This window comes from Carassius gibelio, chromosome A3, assembly GCF_023724105.1.
Source record: "Carassius gibelio isolate Cgi1373 ecotype wild population from Czech Republic chromosome A3, carGib1.2-hapl.c, whole genome shotgun sequence".
Taxonomy (NCBI): Eukaryota; Metazoa; Chordata; class Actinopteri; order Cypriniformes; family Cyprinidae; genus Carassius; species Carassius gibelio.
In genome coordinates, this window is record NC_068373.1 from 9,054,911 (window position 1) to 9,076,330 (window position 21,420).

The 21,420-nt window shown below is 37.9% G+C and overlaps 1 protein-coding gene across 2 annotated transcripts; it reads left to right on the top strand.

The window, feature by feature from the left end:
- The first annotated feature begins 463 nt into the window (after window positions 1-463).
- On the top strand, window positions 464-21,037 carry LOC127941499 (transcription activator BRG1). 2 transcript variants are annotated; one of them, XM_052536591.1, is made up of 35 exons: window positions 769-898; window positions 1,032-1,106; window positions 3,097-3,383; window positions 4,053-4,185; window positions 5,399-5,857; window positions 6,116-6,214; window positions 6,353-6,605; window positions 6,722-6,848; window positions 7,141-7,314; window positions 7,444-7,617; window positions 7,701-7,868; window positions 7,982-8,032; window positions 9,173-9,303; window positions 9,387-9,441; window positions 10,134-10,246; window positions 10,377-10,524; window positions 10,643-10,806; window positions 11,559-11,625; window positions 11,811-11,921; window positions 13,398-13,640; window positions 13,762-13,875; window positions 14,454-14,561; window positions 14,655-14,741; window positions 14,824-14,870; window positions 14,950-15,116; window positions 15,251-15,414; window positions 17,424-17,651; window positions 17,753-17,830; window positions 17,904-18,122; window positions 18,210-18,472; window positions 18,835-18,940; window positions 19,154-19,255; window positions 19,503-19,635; window positions 19,782-19,918; window positions 20,392-21,037. In XM_052536591.1, exons 3-35 carry the CDS (start codon window positions 3,162-3,164, stop codon window positions 20,422-20,424), a joined length of 4,878 nt encoding a protein of 1,625 aa, XP_052392551.1. In that variant the 5' UTR covers window positions 769-898; window positions 1,032-1,106; window positions 3,097-3,161; the 3' UTR covers window positions 20,425-21,037. The 2 variants fall into 2 exon arrangements, with proteins under 2 accessions (XP_052392544.1, XP_052392551.1); XM_052536584.1 differs by lacking the exons at window positions 769-898; window positions 1,032-1,106 and adding an exon at window positions 464-630.
- Window positions 21,038-21,420: the final 383 nt, after the last annotated feature.

A 21,420-nucleotide genomic window follows, 5' to 3' on the forward strand; every position in this document is an offset into this window, starting at 1 on the left:
ACCTTAAACTGAATTCCCCATTCAAAAAGCCATATTACTGAAACATTCTAATTCAGAATCTGAAGCTGTTTAAAAGACATGGCAATTTCAGCTGGCTTTCATATAGAACATAAATTAAGTTTCTTGAGGAAACTTTTCTGTAAAAAAAGGTGCCTGGCTGCTTGTTTTCTACCTGATCTAAAATGAAAACCTGAAAATATGTCTATAAAACAAACACACACACACAGATACATATATGTATGTATATATGTATGTATGTATATATATGTATATGTATGTATGTATGTATATGTATATATATATATATATATATATATATATATATATATATATATATATATATATATATATATGTAGAAAGTAGGTTTCCAAAGGCATCCAGCAACACCCATCCCCCATTCAGCCAAGCAGCCTACAGAACATTCCGCTCTGCGTGACGCTCAAACCAGCTTCCGGTCGTTGATGTTAGGGGGCGCTCGCGAGCCGCTGACTGATGAGTTTAGGCCGCTCTACAGATACAATCAGACCAGAAGGGAGGGGGAAGTGAGAGGGAAAAGGAACTAGTCGAGCTGCCCTTTGTTTCTAGGTTTGCCGAGGAGTACGGGGAAGAGACCGGCTCGAATCTATACTGTAAGTCATGCTTTAAACACGCCACAATGAATGTAGAACGCATGACGTCATGGCGGGCTTTTAAACGGACACATTTAGTTACCGTTACAGAACGCGGTTGAGTTGTTTATTTCGCCGGTTTGCTGTGCTCGGATCAGTCCGACGTCGCACGACACAACATCAGCGGCACAATGAATGAATAAGTTTTGGGGATGTAACTCGAGCGGGGGACCGGGGTCAAGCGTACGGGAGGCGGGGAGGATCAATCATCTTTAAAAAGATGCTCGCGGTATTTACTTCGCTTTATAACTCAGATTATTCGGTTTTAAAAAGCACACACGGACACGGAAACACAGCATGGCCGACAGTAATCATACATTCAGACAACCGGGTCCTTTACCGTTCTTTGTCTTCCCATTTAGGTCTTGTTTGTGGTTTTTAAACTGATTTAAATAGCTTAAATACCGTTTGGACTCTCGGCCAACACAAGCAGACAGGTAAAAAAACACATCGGGAATGTTTTAACCGGTTAAAAGTCGTTATTTTTTTGTCTTTGGCTTTAATGGAGCTCTAATCTAGCTCTTGTTTCCTAGTTAGGTCACGTCCTTAAAAATCACTCAAATAATTTTAGCTTTGCTATAAATTCGTATACATTACACAAATGACCTGCACCATTATTTTGTGTTTTATTATAATGTTGAAAAAAAAAGGTTTAATGAATGTGGGATATTTTTAGCTATTCAATTGCTAGCTGGCTGCTAATTCACGTTAGCCTTGGATGTGTTTTTTTTTTTTTTTTTTTTTTGACGTTTATTCTTTTATCAATGCTCATTGAAACATTTATTTATTAATTTTATGAAAGATTGTTTTACACCATAACTAATTATACGTGTTTGTAAATATTTGGTTGTTATGATAAATAAACTCGTAAACAGTTTGTTAACCGGAATATGCATTTTTAGGAAGAAATTACATCCTTAAAGTTGATTATTTTGTAATAATTAGAGTTTACATTCAGCAGCTGAATGAAACATTACGTATGTTTGTGACCTATTGTTAAAAACAGTTACTTAGACTCATTATAGCTGCAATATATAATTGGCACCAGGGATATTTGTCACTTCTTTATATATATTTCTCATGGTGATTTTGTTTGTGTCAGTGTTTTATATACTTTTTCTTGTGTATAAAAGTTTTCCATTGGTATTGGTTGGTAGTGCAGTAACCTTTCAATTTATAGTTCACACTTCATATATACATGTATATATGTGTATATATGTATATATATATGTATATGTGTATATATATGTATGTATGTATATATTTTACATAATGTGGTGGTTAATCTAATTAATCGCACATCAAATTTGGAGAAATTACTCTGAAAAGATAATTTAAAGTCATTGTTGTGCAAAGTATCAAACAAAGATTAAAAACCTACATTCAGCAATAAATATTTTGTTTGATAAAATTTATTACATATACAAATATATTGTCACTTTTGGTTGGGTGAACTATAGCTTTAATAATTTATTTTCTTAATTTTATTATCACTATGAAAATATAAAAATGTATTTAATGAAACCATACTCTAAATAATAAACTAAAACTGCCAGTAGGTGGTGGTAAATGACTCAATGACTTAATCATGAAGACATTTATTCATTTTTGATTCTTTCAAATGGCTGATTCATTCAGGAGTGAAGTAAATGGTTCTTTATGAATGGTTCATTGAATCATTAGGCTTGTTCGACTTAAAGTGGATTATCACCATCAGGCTGATCGTTGTGTGATATCAAAGTGCCACAAGATCTTAGAGCATAAGGCTGCTTATGATTTTGAATCGCTCTCGCGGTACTCTGATGTCATACACCGATCGGTCTGTGCAGCGCTACTTCAAAGGCGACGCATATGCCAATAGTTCAACGTGCCATAATGGTTCACTAAATTCGTTCAAAACGTGGATTAAAAAAATGAAATGCCACTGTGGGTTGTTTGGAGATTAACAGTTCTGCTTTGTCTTTATCTTCTGGTTAGCAAAATTGAGCAAAACGGACAACATTGTGTCTAAAATAACTCAATAATATCTTCTTAATGAACTGTTGTATAAGATGAGTATCATTTTTGCACTTAGCCTACGTCTCGTGATATTGCTTAACTGTTAAAAATTATATATATTTAAAATATTAGAAATAATTTTAATAATAATTATTTTAGGCTTTTTTTTCCTCTTTTTTTATTAAAGCATGTTTCCTGTGTCTGTTAGCATAATATTGAATTAAATGTAAAATTTCATTAAATTTTTGCATTTAGGAGACGCTTTTATCCAAAGCTTCTTACAGTGCATTTAGGCTATACGTTTTTACCTATCATGTGTTCCCGGGGGAATCGAACCCCCAACCTTGATAAACGCAATGCTCTACCACTTGAGCTATAGGAACACAATATATATAAATGGATTAAAATACATTTTCTTTTCTTTTACAGCCTTTCTGAAAGCAGATACAGAACACTGTTTTTCTGCCTCTCACTTCTTCCGGCCCTGCTGAGAGATGTCCACTCCTGACCCACCTATGGGCGGGACCCCTCGGCCGGGCCCTTCCCCAGGCCCCGGGCCTTCTCCAGGGTCCATGTTAGGGCCTAGTCCTGGACCCTCACCTGGCTCTGCCCATGGAATGATGGGCCCCAGCCCTGGGCCCCCCTCCTCAGGACATCCACTACCTCCTCAGGGCCCCTCAGGTTACCCCCAGGACAACATGCTCCAGTTGCACAAGGTACTTTCTCTAGGCGATAAAACGGTATCGATATTTATCGACAGTACACCATCATCGACAACGATAACAAATGTCTGATATATCGCACGGTAGTTTCACACTTTTTTTTATTTAAAGGTAGATTATGAGCACAAGCAGACAGCCGCTGTTTTGTTCATAATTGTTTATGCAATTGCCAAAATTACATTTGATTTATAAATATTAGTTAGACAGTATACACTTTTTGTTTTTAAGACTGTTATTTCATAGCTTTGAATAAATAATTGCATTATTTTGCTCAGTGCGCCCTCCTGTGGCATCGGCAGACAGGCCAAATGTTTCCTTAACGCTTATGTAATCTGCATATCAAGTGTAAGAGAGGAGATATGTTTCAATTTGAATTTATGTTTGACTGTTAATGTTAATAATGAATTGGGTGAATACGAAATACAGTGGATAAATGTAAAAAGTTTTTCTTCTGCTCTTGGTTAAGGAAAGTTATATATATAAAAAAAAAAATTCGATACCGAATGATATGAAGCATTTTATCCTGATAATTTTTTAGCTATATTGCCCAGCCCTAGTTTTGTGAGTATGTGTTGGATTCATTGCGGTCTTGTGGCATGTGTTTCGTTTTGTGTTGTTTGGAGGGTTTTATTGAGTCATTCTTTATTTTGTATTGTTTTGAAGCCCATGGAAGGCATGCATGAGAAAGTCATTCCTGAAGATCAGCGCTATGCTCAGATGAAGGCTATGGGCATGAGACCGGGTGGGCACAGTGGCATGGGCCCTCCACCCAGTCCTTTGGACCAACACTCCCAAGGTATCTGTCCGTCTATCTGTTTGTGTCTGTCTGTGGCTCTATCCTTCTTTCTATCTATCTTCGAAAGCATAGTTAGCACTAAAGTGGTACGTTCCTATCTTACGTGTCTATCTTCCTACCTCTTTGAATCTTTCTGTCTTTCTTTGTTTCTCTGTAGCTCTTTCTGTCGTTTTATTGTTTTTTTTTCTCTGTCTGTTGTTCTGTCATTCTGCCTGTCCATGTTTCTTAGTATCTGTCTGTTGATCGCACACTCTCTTTCTATCTATACCTTTCTTCTTGTCTGTCTATCGCTCTTCCTATTTATTGTTCTTTGTATCTGTCTGTCTTTCTGTTGTTCTGTCTATCATTCTTTTATCAATCTTGCTCTTTTTGTCTGGTGCTCTCTATGTTCTATCGCTTTCTGTCGTTTCTGTCATCTATGTCCTTCTCCTCTTCTAGCTGTATTTTATCATGAACACGTGTGAAATCTAAGATAAGCTGATGTTTTGTGAGCTCTGTGTCTGTTTTAATGGAGCACAGATTGCACGCTCACTGCTAAACGGTTTACACTGAGTATAGAGAAGCCATCCAACCTGTTTGCTCACATTTAACTTCGACGTGCATGGCTTTGTTCCTCTGCCGGGGCCGCTCGCACACTTGTTTTCCGTACAGAGAGAAGTGTTGGGTGAACAGGGTTACCCTTTTGAAACAGAAAGACCCACAGCTGTTGTAAAACCACAAAGTCATGACAGAAATAGAAACAAATATAAAAGTACTATGGGTTTAAAGAGATGGAAACAACAGAAATGACTGTTTGTGTTTTGTGCAGTTCTGTAAAACAACAGGAACAACTAGTGCATTTTCACTTTCAATCATAAAATTAGACCTTGTTTTGTAGGAATGGGTATTATATAAGATTTTTTTTATTGGATATATTAATCATATTTATAAGAATTTTTTTTTAAATTCATGATTTAGTTTTTTTTTCCCCCTCTGATTTTCCTGCAACCCTTGCCTCCACTAAGTCTGTAGATCATGCTCTAAGTATCAGACCCCAAGAATTACATTTTGCTGTGTAAACAATCCTGCATCATTCCTCCAACATAAATGACACCTTATATTCAGAACACATTAGCAGTCACATTAACAATGCATTGGATAGCAATCAGTGCTTGGCAGAATTTTTTTTCTTTTTTATGTACAAATCAAATGTTCTGTGTCATAATTTTTATAGGTTACCCCTCTCCCCTGGGTGGTTCTGACCATGCCCCTAGTCCGGTACCTTCTAACGGCCCTCCCTCTGGCCCCATGATGCCTGCTGGTTCTGGTGCCATGGAGGGCGGTGACCCACAGGCCATGGGTCAGCAGAACCGGAGCGTTGGTGCCGGTGGTGTTGCAGGTCCAGGACCCAGCGGAGGACCTCCAAATGCTGGCGGACCTGGTGGACCCGGCGGGGCCACTCCTTTTAACCAAAACCAGCTTCACCAACTGCGGGCACAGATCATGGCCTATAAGATGCTGGCACGCGGGCAAGCTCTACCTGACCACCTACAGATGGCGGTGCAGGGAAAACGGCCCATGCCAGGCATGCAGCAGGGGATGCCCAACATGCCCCCTGGCTCAGGACAAGGAGCAGGACCACCTGGACCAGGAGGACCCGTACCTGGGGGACCCAACTACAATAGACCACACGGTGAGTAATAAATTCAAAGCTCTCCCAAATAAGCACCATATTAAATTAAGTTAAAGCTTTTTTTCTATTACTCTGTTTTTAAATGTACAGTGACCGTATAACAAGTACACCATAAAATCTAAAGTCTAACCAAATATTTTAATATAGTATTTTAATCATTTTAAATTGGCATACATATTTCAAAATGTAGAAAATCTCCTAAACCGTCCTAAAATATAACTATAATTTCTATTAATAAAAATATCTTCCATGTTTTAGGAATGGTTGGACCAAATATGCCGCTTCCAGGACCTTCTGGTGTTCCCCCAGGCTTGCAGGGGCAACCCATCAACGGACCACCTAAATCCTGGCCTGAAGGTGTGTAAACTGTGAAAATTAGCCACAGGCACTAACAATTATCAATTCAAAAAATTTAGCCTTCATATTGCATTCTATAAACCTGAAGAGACAGTCGTATCTCAGAGTTACATATTTACCATTTCTTTGTAATCCTAGGGCCCATGGTGAACGCTGCCGCCCCTGCAAGTGCCCCGCAGAAGCTGATACCTCCTCAGCCCACGGGCCGCCCGTCTCCAGCACCACCTTCAGTTCCTCCCGCTGCCTCGCCCGTCATGCCCCCTCAGACCCAATCTCCAGGACAACCCACCCAGCCGCCCATGGTGCTTCATCAGAAACAGAACCGCATCACTCCCATCCAGAAACCCCGGGGTCTGGACCCAGTGGAGATCCTCCAGGAGAGAGAGTACAGGTGAGATGAGGAAAAGAAATGGCAAATATTGATGTTTTACAGTAAACGCGCACTTCATATCCTGGAAACACTACATTTTTAACTGGCTTCACCAACATTTGATGATGTTGTTACAGGTTACAGGCTCGTATTGTTCATCGTATTCAAGAGCTGGAAAACCTTCCAGGATCTCTGGCTGGAGACTTGAGAACCAAAGCTAATATCGAGCTCAAGGCACTTAGGCTCCTGAACTTTCAGAGACAGGTATGACTTGCATCTACTTAATACACTGAAAAGGTCACTTTCTTTTTTTGCAGAACATTTTCACCCAGTTCAAATTGATTCCACACAAAACGAGACATTTTCACAAGTTCTGACATGTTTTTCCACCTCCTTTTGGAGGAGAGGTGTCATCACCAGCCGTTTTTAAACAATCGTGGATTATGGATCATTGCTTATAACAAATTATAATGCAGAATGCTCTGGATGGTGGTTGTAATTGACAGTCCTGTTACGTTTTAGTGGTTTTTGACCCATGTTGTCCATCTAAACACAGCTCCGGCAGGAGGTTGTAGTGTGTATGAGGCGTGACACCGCCCTGGAGACAGCGCTCAACGGCAAGGCCTACAAGCGCAGCAAGAGACAGTCCCTGCGTGAGGCTCGTATCACAGAGAAGCTGGAGAAACAGCAGAAGATCGAGCAGGAACGCAAGCGGCGTCAGAAACACCAGGTACTGGACCGTTCTTGCTGCTGCTTGTATGAAATCATGCTGAATGTGTGCTTCACCCCCTAAACCTGATTCAGAAATGACAGAAGATTGTTTGTGACGGAACCGCCTGCTCTGTCTTTGCATCTGTAGGAGTATCTCAACAGCATTCTGCAGCATGCAAAGGACTTCAAGGAATTTCATCGCTCCATCACCGCAAAGATCCAGAAGGTGACCAAAGCCATAGCCACGTACCACGCCAACACTGAGAGAGAGCAGAAGAAGGAGAACGAGCGTATCGAGAAGGAGAGAATGAGGAGGCTGATGGTGAGACTTGCTTGTTTTACCTGAGAAATAAAGACGATTTAATATGGTGGACTGAATGTTCAACTTTTGTGTGTTTCTTCCAGGCTGAAGATGAAGAGGGTTACAGGAAGCTGATCGATCAGAAGAAGGACAAACGTCTGGCTTACTTGCTGCAGCAGACTGATGAGTATGTGGCCAACCTCACCGAGCTCGTCAGAGCTCACAAAGCTGTACAGGCCCTCAAAGACAAGAAGAAGAAGAAGAAAAAGAAGGTGGCTGAGGTTTCCTGGATTAGAAAGCGTTTCTGTAATGGAATTGAATTGGGGTTGTTCTCAGTTGTTTATCCAGTAGTGTGAGATCTTTCTGTCTGCTTTTCTCCTCACAGAAGCCAGAGAATCCTGAGAGTGGAGCTCTTGCTCTGGGTCCAGATGGAGAGGTCAGATCTTAAACTATATTTAGCTCTGTTAGCATTTTTGCGGTCAGCTTAGTTTATTATTTGTGCTAATTAATCTCTTGTGGCATGTCATGCTTTAGTTTATTCAAAATATTTTATTTTATTTTGGTAAGGGAGTTTTAAGTACAATTTCAGCAATTTTGGGTACATCCCATAACCAGTTGCAGATATTTTTGACACTTTATAATAATTTTCATTAACAGGCATTATATAATGTTTAACAAATCATTAGTTTTTAATATATAAAAACTATATAACATAACTATATAACTATACATTAGATGTTATATAATGATTAAAAGCTTTTGTTAATGCACAACTCTTTTGCTTCTACTGAGGAGTGGGTTAGTTTAGGGATGGGTAGGTTTAATGGTTGATTACGGTTAATAAATGATAAGTAAACATTTACAAATAATGAATAGTTTCAACAATAGATTGGGTGATTCATTAGATGATTCATTAATTATTTGTTAAATGATGTTTATATAGTCTACACAACAAAGACCAAATATATGACCTTTATAGACCTGATTATTAACGAATAATTTATTAACATAAATAGTTTGTTACCCAGATATTATCTTGAACATGGTGGTATTGTATTTGAGAATCGCTGTTAAGTGTATGCATATTCCAATATTAGGGCTTCAACTTCAATATATTTTGTTCGTATTAGATTAGATTCAGCTTTGTCACTGCACATGTAAGGTACAAGGCAACAGAATGCAGTTAGCACATAAGCAGTAAGTACAGGATATACAGATATACAGTGTCTACAATACCATAAGTAACAAATGTACAGTAAATATACAGATCAGGCTATGGATCTAATTTACAGATTCTTAAATACTATCAGCATGATATACAGATAGGTGTACTATGAACATACTATACACATGGATTGTGTAATAAGTGTATGTACACTATTAGCAGAAACTATGAACATAATTTACACTAGTGCAATCGACAGTAAAAAAGTGCATAGAAAAATATTCCAGTGTATGTATAAATATGTATATGTTTACATCAATATATAATTGACAAATCAAGGGCATTTATTAGCCAAAGCACAGTGGCGACTAATCTAATCTAATCCAGCTCTGTTTTTGTGATCTACTGTAGCCTCTGGACGAGACCAGTCAAATGAGTGACCTGCCAGTGAAAGTGATTCACATAGACAGTGGGAAGATCCTCACCGGCATGGACGCTCCTAAAGCTGGACAACTGGATGCCTGGCTGGAGGTCAATCCAGGGTGAGAGAACAAGCTCTGCTGTACATATGTGTAAAGCAGCACAATAGGAAGTGTTTGAATGCTGTTTTGTTCATTCACTGTAGGTACGAGGTGGCCCCGCGATCTGATAGTGAAGATAGCGGCTCAGAGGAGGATGAAGTATGGCTGCTCTTCCGCTCTCATATCTGTAGTCTTGTTCAACATCTTTTGAGGTTCACTCGGTGCTCTCTGCAAGGGCTTTACATGCACTTGAAGAGAAAACTCTTGTGTGTGTGTTCATGGCCATGATGTCAGAATGTAGGCCATCATCTGAATAAGGTTCTTAACATGTTTTCTCATCATGCACATGTTAAGAATCTTGTTCTTGTGTCAAATACAGTAGCCCGATATCAGAAAGCCATTTTAACCATTCATGATTTGAAATGTATACTTAATGAACCATGTAGTGTATGCAGGCTACATTTAATCACATTAGATAGAATTATACAAATGTCTAGTAGTTGTACGTTTATACATTTCATAACTTCCATTTGTTATTGTTAAACTATTAATGTGCTTGTTTAGTAGTTTTACATTTATACATAACCTCTCTTTTTTATGTAATTATAGAATGACTTTTTATTACATTTTTACTTATTGTTTAGATAATTTTATAATTACCAAATCTGAGAAATGTATTGTTATTGTGCTTGTCTGCTAGTTTTACTTTTATACATGTTTCATAACCTCTGTTTGAATTTGATTTAATTTTTTTTTGTGGTTGTCTGGTAGTTGTCTGCATTTATACATTTCATAACTTCAATTAATTTTATGTATTAATAAATTAATTGTATTAATTATTTTTGGTAAAGGATGAGGAGGATGATCAGTCTCAGCCCTCTCAGTCTTCGTCAGAGGAGAAGAAGATCATTCCAGATCCAGACAGTGAGGATGTGTCCGAGGTGGACGTCCGTCACATCATTGAGTACGTTACTGAATCAGAGCTGTGCTTTCTACTCCATTCAGATGAGATTGTATTCTGCTTTTCAAGCTCTTTTTGGAATGCTACTCTGTTGTTATGGTGTTTGTAATAATATCCACAATGTCTTTCATAGACATGCCAAGCAGGATGTTGACGATGAATACGGTAATGCCGCGTTCGTAAGGGGCCTGCAGTCGTACTACGCCGTGGCCCACGCAGTCACAGAGAGGGTGGAGAAACAGTCAAGCCTGCTGATAAATGGACAGCTCAAACAGTACCAGGTACAGATGCACCTTACAGACCAAACACATTGCAAATAGAGCTCAAAGTCTTTAGTGAACTGATCGGTGTGTTAAATGGTATGCGTATGGTAAGTTATTGCATCTGTCCCATCTGCAGATCAAAGGTCTGGAGTGGCTGGTGTCTCTGTATAACAATAACTTGAATGGCATTCTGGCTGATGAAATGGGTTTGGGAAAAACCATCCAGACCATTGCACTCATCACCTACCTCATGGAGTACAAACGCATCAACGGACCCTTCCTCATCATCGTCCCCCTCTCGTGAGTCACTTTTCACTCTCTCTACACGAGAGCTGCATGATACTGGAAAAACTGACTTTGTGGTATTTTGCTTTCTGCGTTTTATACATACAGTGCGAAAATCTACAGACTTTTTTAAGTAGATTAGGCTTATAATAGCAATATTTGCAAAGAATTAATCATTCCCCAGTGATTGGGGTGATTTTTGTTGGTGAGTACAACTGCATTTTCTTTTTTTCTTTTTTGTGAATAAACCTTTTTGGGCTGAAACATTACTAGACAACCCATTTCAGTAACCATAAAGTAAACAAAAAAAAGGCCATATACCTACACAGGCCATATTTCCACTGTTTTTGACCCATTCAATTTGAGACAAAGATAATGATGAAATAGCTATTTTGATTATTATTAAATACAAATATTAAAATAATAACTTCGTTCATTTACTGTCAACAGAGACACCGAAACACTGTATCATGAGCTTCAAGCATGCAGATAAACACTGTGCCATACTTCAGTCTGAGACACACGATGCTTATTACAGTCGCAGCCTTCATGATTTGATACACTCTCTAAACCATATTGAGATTATTATCGGTTTTATTTGGATATATCATGAAGCCTTACTCTACAGTGGATATCTGCCAGTAGCTTATGGATGGTTAAACCATCTTCCTTTTGTCATTTCGTATTATTGTTCTATTACACTTGGTAATATTTCAAAACACATAAATACAGCGAGATGTACTTGTAATGATTTGTTTTGCTTACAGGACTCTGTCGAACTGGGTGTACGAGTTTGATAAGTGGGCTCCATCTGTGGTGAAAGTTTCTTATAAGGTGATTATCGGATTCATTTATGTAGTAAACAAAGTAATGAAATAATGTCCTAAAACGGGTTTGGCAAATTCAACAAGTTTTCCATAAACGAATGCTTAATAATACAAAATAAAAGTCTTTGATGCAAGTAACTGAAGGATATTACAGGATTAATAACTCCTTTTCTTTGCTCGTTTTCATCTCAGGGCTCTCCTGCTGCTCGCCGTGCATTTCTTCCCATTTTGCGCAGCGGCAAGTTCAACGTGCTGATCACCACTTACGAGTACATCATCAAAGACAAGCAAGTGCTGGCCAAGGTACAAGCCTGCTCAGGCCGCTTTAGATTTACAAGGGCTCGCCACGCTGACTCTAGATTGAGGGCTACAGTTTGACGAAAAAAATAAACATTTAGATTTTAATTATCATTAAAAGCACTATTTGAAAACCTAAACGCTGTCCAATGTGAAGCAAAGTTAGCAACACTTTCACGTAGGTTTTGTTTTGTGTGTAAATCCCAAGGCAGTGAAAGATTATACAGATGGAAATTAGAATTATTTTAATGTTATTTCTGATGAAAACTGACTGTCTTCACAAAAGTTTCGATGGCATTTTCTTTTCATCTCTTCCTCTATGTAATGCCTAGTATATCAGTGTTTTATAAGGGCAGCGCTGCTGTGTGTTCCTTAAGCGCCACCTGCTGTCAGAAAGTGGATTTATGTTTTTTTTTCCGTTTTGGTTCACACCAATGCAAACATTTTACTGGTTGATTGAAAATAAGCTAATGTGTGTTCAAAAAATCGAAACAATTTGGAAAATAAAGTATCTAGAATTATTAACCGAGCAGATAAAATACCTACCATTCATTTTGACTTATAAAAAATGGTTCAAAGCCTTAAAGCTGCGGTAGGGAACTTTTGACGCTCTAGCGGTTAATAAACAGAACTGATTGCGTCTTGCGGAAGAACATCGTAGCCGGAACTACTTCTCTCTGTTTATGTCTATGAAGAATCCCAAAGGTACTGGGTTACTCCGCCGCGGTACCCCCGAAGCAATCTAAAATAGTCTGAATATAAACACTTATTATAGGTGCACCCTAGTGATTCAGGACAAGCTAAAAACATGGTTTGGAAAATGGATTCATGGTGTACTCTCTTTTTATGTTCATTTTTCTACATTTTGAACACAAACAAAGTTACGGACCGCAGCTCTGATTGGTTATTTCTTACCGGGAGCGATGGAGTTTCTGCAAATGGCAATAGGACACTGGGAGGAGCCGGAGGAGCCGGAGGAGCTTGATTTTTTCACAGATTATCTGTCTCATATTCTACTGTCAGGACATAATGACAGGTTTAATTAATATGTAAAAAATATTTTTTTTACAAAAGTTCCCTACAGCACCTTTAAATGTAAGGTTTATCATTGTAAAGTACTTTTTTTTTTTTTTGTCAACTTTATTTTAACATGTAATGCGTTATTAGATAACATGTTATGTTGTAATAACCCAACCATTTTTTTAAATATAAATCTGGCCATTATTGCTAATGTCATTATTTTAATGTTTCTGCTGTTGTTGTATTTATTAAAAACTAAACTGTTGTCTATTTGTTTATTTATTATTAAATGGATGTGGATACAAATTTTTAATTTTAAAATGGGAATAAAGTCACTAAAAAGCTGTCACACTTGGTTCACTGTGATCTCACAACGTTCTCATTATACATGTTAAAAAATAATTTTTGATACGCTTTTTGACTATGAACTTGTTCAGTTTCTGATGCTTCTGTCTCTTTCAGCTCCGTTGGAAGTACATGATAGTGGATGAAGGTCACCGTATGAAGAATCACCACTGTAAACTGACTCAGGTGTTGAACACACACTACCTGGCACCTCGGCGTCTGCTGCTCACCGGCACGCCGCTGCAGAACAAGCTGCCTGAACTGTGGGCGCTGCTCAACTTCCTGCTGCCCACCATCTTCAAGAGCTGCAGCACCTTTGAGCAGTGGTTCAACGCTCCATTCGCCATGACCGGAGAAAAGGTAGAAAAACTTTTAGTGGCTGTACTCGAACATTTAGACAGGATACAATCGATTTAAATTCAGTTTTTGTGTAATCTGGCTCTATAAACTTGTTTAAACTACTTCCTGTCGTGTTCTAAAGGTGGACCTGAACGAAGAGGAGACCATTCTGATCATCCGTCGTCTGCACAAAGTGCTCCGCCCCTTCCTGCTCAGGAGACTCAAGAAGGAAGTGGAGGCCCAACTCCCAGAGAAGGTTTGTTTTATGCTCGAAACTATTCAACCCAAAAAAGTATTATTGGTAATACAGCATATATAACCATTGTTTTGAATGTTTATATGCACCAATATGAAAATACAGTAATATGTATCTACATAACCTACTGGTCAGATGCTTGTGGTGCATTTATTTGATCAAAAATACATTAAGACAGTAATATTTCTAAATATGATTACTATAATTAAGCATTTTCTATTTGATTCTGCAAAAATCATTCTAATATGCAGATTTGTTGCTCAAGAAAACATTTGTACTGCTTAATTTTTTTTCTTTTAAATGTGAAGTTCAAAAGCTTTTGTGTAACGGTGTAATATTTTATGACTCTTACTTCTTCCTTTCCCAAATTTATTGACCCCAAACAAACGTTTAAATGGTATTGTAGAATTTTTAGTAAATACCTTTTGATACATGTGAAATTGCCACAGCGACTTGCCACAAACCAAGTCAGTTATGCATTGGTTCATTGAAGAATAACTGATTGCGATTGCCTTTTTCTTCTTTTTTTTTTTTACGTTGAAAAGTAAATCTGTCTCTCTCTGTTTTCTTGCGTCCAGGTTGAATATGTGATCAAGTGTGACATGTCGGCCCTGCAGAGAGTGCTGTACAGACACATGCAGGCTAAAGGAGTGCTGCTCACTGATGGCTCTGAGAAAGACAAGAAGGTGAGAGAAGACATGATTCACATCAAGAATATGTGCGGACGTTGTGTGTGTGTTTCTGAATACCTCTAATATCTATTTTCATGTATGTTACAGGGTAAAGGAGGCACTAAGACTCTCATGAACACTATCATGCAGCTGAGGAAGATTTGCAACCACCCTTACATGTTCCAGCACATTGAGGTGATCATTTGCTTTATATATTCCTCAAACAAGGTCATTTATATCTTTGCATTTATCTTGTTTGATGGGCTGTGTTTTGCAGGAATCTTTCTCTGAGCACTTGGGCTTCACTGGAGGCGTTGTTCAGGGGTACGTAGAACACTGCCTGGTAATGGAAAACATTTCAACTTTGTCTGTGCTTTATCGTATACTGTATCCTTCTCTTTAGACTTGATTTGTACCGTGCCTCTGGGAAGTTTGAGCTGCTGGACCGTATCCTGCCCAAGCTCCGCGCCACCAACCACAAAGTGCTGCTCTTCTGTCAGATGACCACGCTCATGACCATCATGGAAGACTACTTCGCCTACCGCAACTTCAAGTACCTGCGCTTGGACGGTGAGTCACTTCAACCAGAGGTCAAGGAGCTTTAGGAAGAAGCAATCTATGACTTTCTTTGTCATTTTTTGTTTTTATTTGAAAGTTCTCAGATAAATAGTTCATTAAAATCAGTTTTTTGTGTGTCTTTGTAGGAACCACTAAAGCTGAGGATCGTGGCACGTTGCTGAAGAACTTTAACGATCCATCCTTTGAGTACTTCATCTTCTTGCTGAGCACCAGAGCTGGAGGTCTGGGGCTGAACCTGCAGTCTGCTGACACTGTTATCATCTTTGACAGCGACTGGAACCCTCACCAGGTACAACACTGTCCCTTTAAATAAAGCGCTGTTTAACAATAGGGGAAACTCTTGAGGTGGCAAAAGTTATAGTAGCTTAATGTTGTGTAGACAGAATAGTTTTTGTTCTAGCATCATTAATAAAGAATTTTTTTAATAGATTCATTATCGATTAGAAGCTTTAGTACAGAATGATTGTGGAAAATAATCTTTCGAATCATTATTCAATTGAATATATAATTTAATGTTCATTTAAAAGTCATTTTTAGAACTGATTCATTGCAGAATTGAGTCTTTGGTATAGAATCATTTTGCAACAGAATATTTAGAATAATATGAATATTATCAGTGTACAGTAGAATCTTTAGAATTATTTTAAATGGAATCGTACAATAGAATCTTTGAATCACTCTAGAATAAAATATATAATTGAATGTTTTATAAACTTGATGTTTATTCATCATATATGAATGCTTATTTTCCAACTTGAAATTTAAAGATTAAAAATAAACTGGATTAGTATATGTAGAATTAACATCTTCTAAATTCTAATATTTTTCATTGCTAGTTTTAGAAATTCTTTTCATTGTTAGCTTTTACAAATTGAACCTTATTAGGATGCTAATTTTAACCGGTTAACCGTTAACTAACTTAATTCATTTAGTTAAACGATTTAAAAAGTCATTTATTATAATTTTTTTTTATCCCAGTAATGTATAAATATTTTAAAAGGTTTGTTACACTGTTAAAATAGCCTACGCTATGCGTCTACATAAGCAGCATTTTATTAGGCCTAATGTCGACACAAAATGTTTACAAACATTATAATAAACACAGTAAACATAGCTAGGCTAATTAAGTTCTCCTTACTCCTTTCAAATCCTCAACAAATTTAACAATTTAACAACATTTAGAAAAGAACAAGAATTAAAGATATTAGAAGCTATAGCTATTCATTTAGGCTAAAATGAAAACGAAACCAACATTGGGTCTAACAAAATCTAATGATTTTGTATTCACAATGTGTTTGAAAGCCGACATATTATTTAATATTTAATTCACTCGCATTCCAATATCCATGTAAAACTAAATGTTTTGCATAACATCACGGCGGTACGGTGATAACACTTAATACTCAACACTTGATAAACGGTGACTCAACACTTGATAAACAGGCTGCATTGATTGTCAATGTAGCAATGCGGCTCTGACGGAAACACTTGAATTTGTTCCTTCTTACAGTGGAAGCAACTTCCCATTTTAGTCAAAGTAATCGGATATGTAAATGGATTGCTTTTATTTGGTTACATTCATAATAAAAGCAAATCTTTTTGCTTTTGTAAAAGTATAGGATGTTGCTTTCTGCCGTCTTGGGTTTCCTTTCGTGCAGCTCACAAATGAACTGAAACTGCGCATACTAGGCTATTTGTTGCACCGTTTTTTTTTTTTCTCGCATCCTTCATTTATTACATATATATTTCTCGTATAGGCCTATTTAGTTGTTATATATGTATATGTGTATATATATATATATATGTATATGTATGTGTATGTATATATATGTATATGTAAGAAGAGCTGTAGGTGCATGATGTGATTTATGATATGGATACTCATGTTCTGTTCGCTACGTTTTGCACATGTAAAATTAAACCCTGGGGAACAAATGTTAGTATTTTTAACGGGTCACAGACACTTATCCTTTAAAAAATGTAATTCAATTCTAATTTGAAATAATCTTGTCAGATAAGTTAATAATTGATTAACGAGCATCGGTTGTCGTTAGGAAATATTATCAAAATGAACATCCCTAAACCTTATTGTAAAGTGTTACCATGTAAGCTTTAGTACAGTAGAATAGTAGATAACTAGAATAGAACATGCAGCAATTTCAGGATTATAAAGCAGCGGTTTTCCTCTCTGTGATTGTCCTGATTCTGATTGGTTTGGTATAATATCTCATTACTTGTTTCCTTCTTAATGTTCTCACAGTATTTTGTCACTGAACACTTCTTTCTTGTGTCTCACAGGATCTGCAGGCCCAGGATCGCGCCCATCGTATCGGGCAGCAGAACGAGGTGCGAGTGCTGCGTCTGTGCACCGTGAACAGCGTGGAGGAGAAGATCCTGGCCGCTGCCAAATACAAGCTGAATGTGGACCAGAAGGTCATCCAGGCCGGTATGTTCGATCAGAAGTCGTCCAGCCACGAGCGCAAAGCTTTCCTGCAGGCCATCCTGGAGCACGAAGAGCAGGATGAGGTACGGACACTCGTTTATGATCGACAATTTCAGTGCACTGTCAACAGCCTCCGTTTTCTATAGTTAACACTGGCTCTCTTTTGTTTTCTCTCGTATCTCAGGAGGAAGATGAAGTGCCAGACGACGAGACTGTTAATCAGATGATCGCTAGAAGCGAGGAAGAGTTTGAGCAGTTCATGGTTAGTAGCACTTTTTGTTTGACTCCTGATTTTCACTAAATGAGTTCCTAATTTCTCCTTTCCTTTCATCCAGCGCATGGATCTTGACCGCCGCCGTGAAGATGCACGTAACCCGAAACGCAAACCCCGGCTGATGGAGGAGGATGAGCTGCCCACCTGGATCATGAAAGACGACGCAGAGGTGGAAAGGCTCACCTGCGAAGAAGAGGAGGAGAAGATGTTCGGCCGTGGCTCACGTCAAAGAAAAGAAGTGGACTACAGTGACTCCCTCACGGAGAAACAGTGGCTAAAGGTGAAGGAGAAATCACAACTGCTTTATATTAAACCTTTGGCATATTAAAAAGCAAGGCATATATTGATGCATTTTGCTGGTTCTCAGGCCATCGAGGAAGGCACTCTTGATGAGATTGAAGAAGAGGTGCGCTATAAGAAAACGACCCGGAAGAGGAAGCGCGACCGTGACCTCGACCTTCCCGGCCCGGCCACGCCCAGCTCCAGTGGGCGGAGCAGAGATAAAGATGACGACAGTAAGAAGCAAAAGAAACGAGGTCGTCCTCCGGCTGAAAAACTCTCGCCCAACCCTCCCACACTCACCAAGAAGATGAAGAAGATTGTGGATACAGTGATTAAATACAAGGATGGGTGAGTCACTCTGTCGCTTTTAAGTTGCAGGTCAATTTGATCCACAGCAACGTTTTTGTTTTTCTAGTGAAAAGAAAAGTGAAATGCATTCTTGCAGGGTTACAACTGTTAATGTTAAAGGTTAACTGTTTTTCACCAAACTTTTATAATGTGATTTGTGAATACATTTAGGGTTATTTTGACCAACACACAATGATCGTACACAGATTTTGAACATAATACAAGGGCTAGACAAGCACCACCTTACCAAAATGGTCCCAGGCTCTTAGTGATATTTTCTGCTTTAATGTAGATTAGATTAACGTTTGGGAGTCGTATGTTTTTATAATCTCTTTTCTTTGTGTCATTGTATTTCATAACAGCAATGAAAGACAACTGAGTGAGGTGTTTATTCAGTTGCCGTCTCGTAAAGACCTACCAGAATATTACGAACTCATTCGCAGACCTGTGGACTTCAGGAAGATCAAGGTTTGTCAAACATACATTTTTCTTTTCATTAATTGTTCTCTTTTTTTTTTCTTTTTTCTCGTGAATGTTTTAGTTGGTTCACAAACACCCACTGAAATACACACTAATGATAATAAAGGTGTAACCCTGAGCTGTTTTCGTTATTATTATTATTATTATTGGGTCTATTATCAATCTGATATTAATATGAATCATGTCCTCTGTTCTGTGCAGGAACGCATCAGAAGTCATAAGTACCGCACTCTGAATGACCTGGAGAAAGATGTGATGCTTCTCTGTCAGAACGCTCAGACCTTCAACCTGGAGGGATCAGTGGTCAGATTTGTTTTATTAATATTTTATTAATTTCTTAATTGGTATACGTTTTTATATTTTCAGTATAAGTATTTTTTTTTTTTGTCGTTTTTATTTTAGCTTATGTTATTTTAGTGCTTTCACTTAAACTAAATGAATGATTTAGTTTGAAGTAACAAAATACATTTGAATAGTTTTTCTGTTGACAACAACACTGGTAGGTCGTACTTCATTTGGCTGATTCAGACAAGATGATCTTGTATTTCAGATCTACGAGGACTCTATCGTGCTGCAGTCTGTGTTCACCAGTGTGCGGCAGAAGATCGAGAAAGAGGAAGAGAGCGAGGGAGAAGAGAGTGAGGAGGAAGAGGACGAGGCAGATGAAGGATCAGAGTCTGAATGTGAGCACTGATGATGATACGGACACTGCAAAGACAGTGTTTTGTGAAATGCAGTTATAATCGGAGCAGAGTATCTGGCATGTGCAACTCCAATTTAAATCGAGTCCAACATATGCATATACATGTATGATGTCTATGTGTTTTAGCTCGTTCAGTGAAGGTGAAGATAAAGCTGAGTCGAAAGGAAAAGGTGGAGAGAGGAAAGGGAAAACGCCGAACCGGACGCAGCTGGCGCCCTAAACCTGTTGTTAGTGATGACGAAAGTGAGGAGGACCAGGAAGAGGTACACATGAATAATTAATGTGCAACTTGAAGGAAAAGTACATTATTATAAAAGAAATAAAATAAAGTTAATTTAAACAGCCCTGCATCTTAAATAAAATTGTGCTTATTGTGTTACCTAATTTTAATGCTGAGTTTAGTTTTTTTTGTAATCCATCGCACACTAAAAATTGTCTGAGAATTGAATAATAGTGGTAATCTGGCTAAGTGGAAGATATGAGTCATGTCATTGTGGCAATTTTTCTGATGATTAAGGGGATATAAGATAGCATCATATAGAAATTGAGAGCAAAAATTACATTATGTGAGAAAATGACATGCTTGAGCAAAGCAGGCAATATTTTTGGAATCAGCCGCACAAAATTAGTAAGAAACAAGTATTGGATTTCATTCAGTAAATATGATTTAGGCTGGTGTTATTCACCCTCATGTTGTCGCTGCTTACACTTATACTTTTTCTCATGTTTTTAATAGGAGCATTCTGCTAGTGGCAGCGAGGAAGATTAAACCACCTTCTGGACCAATCACAACCCTTGTTCACTTCTGCTGCAGATACGACATTTTACATGAGATCTGACAAACAGCTGCTCCTGACGGGCCTAGTTTTACCATAGAACAGCACATTTTTTAGAGAGAGGACATGTATACGAAAAGGATTAAATGAGGAAAATTACACTGTAAAATGCAGAAGAAAGCCTTTCCATTTATGTATAGCAAGACAGTTGAGCATATTGAGCATTTGTTTCTTTCCATATTTGTTTTTATGATTTTTCTCAAAGACATGACATAAGATGGACAGATATCAGACATACTGACTCTGTGAACCAATAAGACAGGATCATGTTTCAGTGTCCTCTTATTGTTTTTAACCGTGTGAACATCACCCCTTCTTCCCCCCAAGAACCCAGAATGCATGTTGTTTGTGTAAAACGGAGCCAAACAATTTCTCTTTCCATTTTTCTCTTGATCTCTGTTTAAATTAAGATTGCCAACAGGATTAAGGTACTTCTTCCTTTATAGACTTGCTGTCAGGAGAAATGGGGGACAATAGGGTGTAGGATTCTGTACTGTGTCCGTGTCACTGGATTTCCAAAATGCACAATAAAGCGTCTTAGAAATACACTGCTTTAGACATTTATTTATTTATTAATGCATACAAATGTCAACTTTTGGTTGAGTAGAGATTGATAATGTTTGATTAAATACTTCTCCATTTAGGTATCTAATAATCTATATGCATTAGAGATTTTGAGACGATACTGTGGAGTCAAATTATTATATTTTTTTTTTATATATCAGTTTGAAATTCATTCTGATGGTACACACTTTTATAATAAGGTGAATGACTCCTACCCAGATGTCTGTTCTGTTCTGATACAGCTGACCACTGTAATTATGACTGTGAATTGCATTTACTTGCCTGTAGGGGGCTTCAAAGACGCAGAAATACACACAACTACATACAGCTGCTATAAGATAAAATTAAGATGCTTAATGTAAAGA

Bases quoted from the DNA above. Each gene is read 5' to 3' on its own strand.
- LOC127941499 (XM_052536584.1), top strand. From the start codon at position 3,162: ATGTCCACTCCTGACCCACCTATGGGCGGGACCCCTCGGCCGGGCCCT. The intron at 13,876-14,453 runs GTTTGTTTTATG...TCTTGCGTCCAG, and splicing joins AGGCCCAACTCCCAGAGAAG to GTTGAATATGTGATCAAGTG. The intron at 15,117-15,250 runs GTGAGTCACTTC...GTGTCTTTGTAG, and splicing joins CAAGTACCTGCGCTTGGACG to GAACCACTAAAGCTGAGGAT.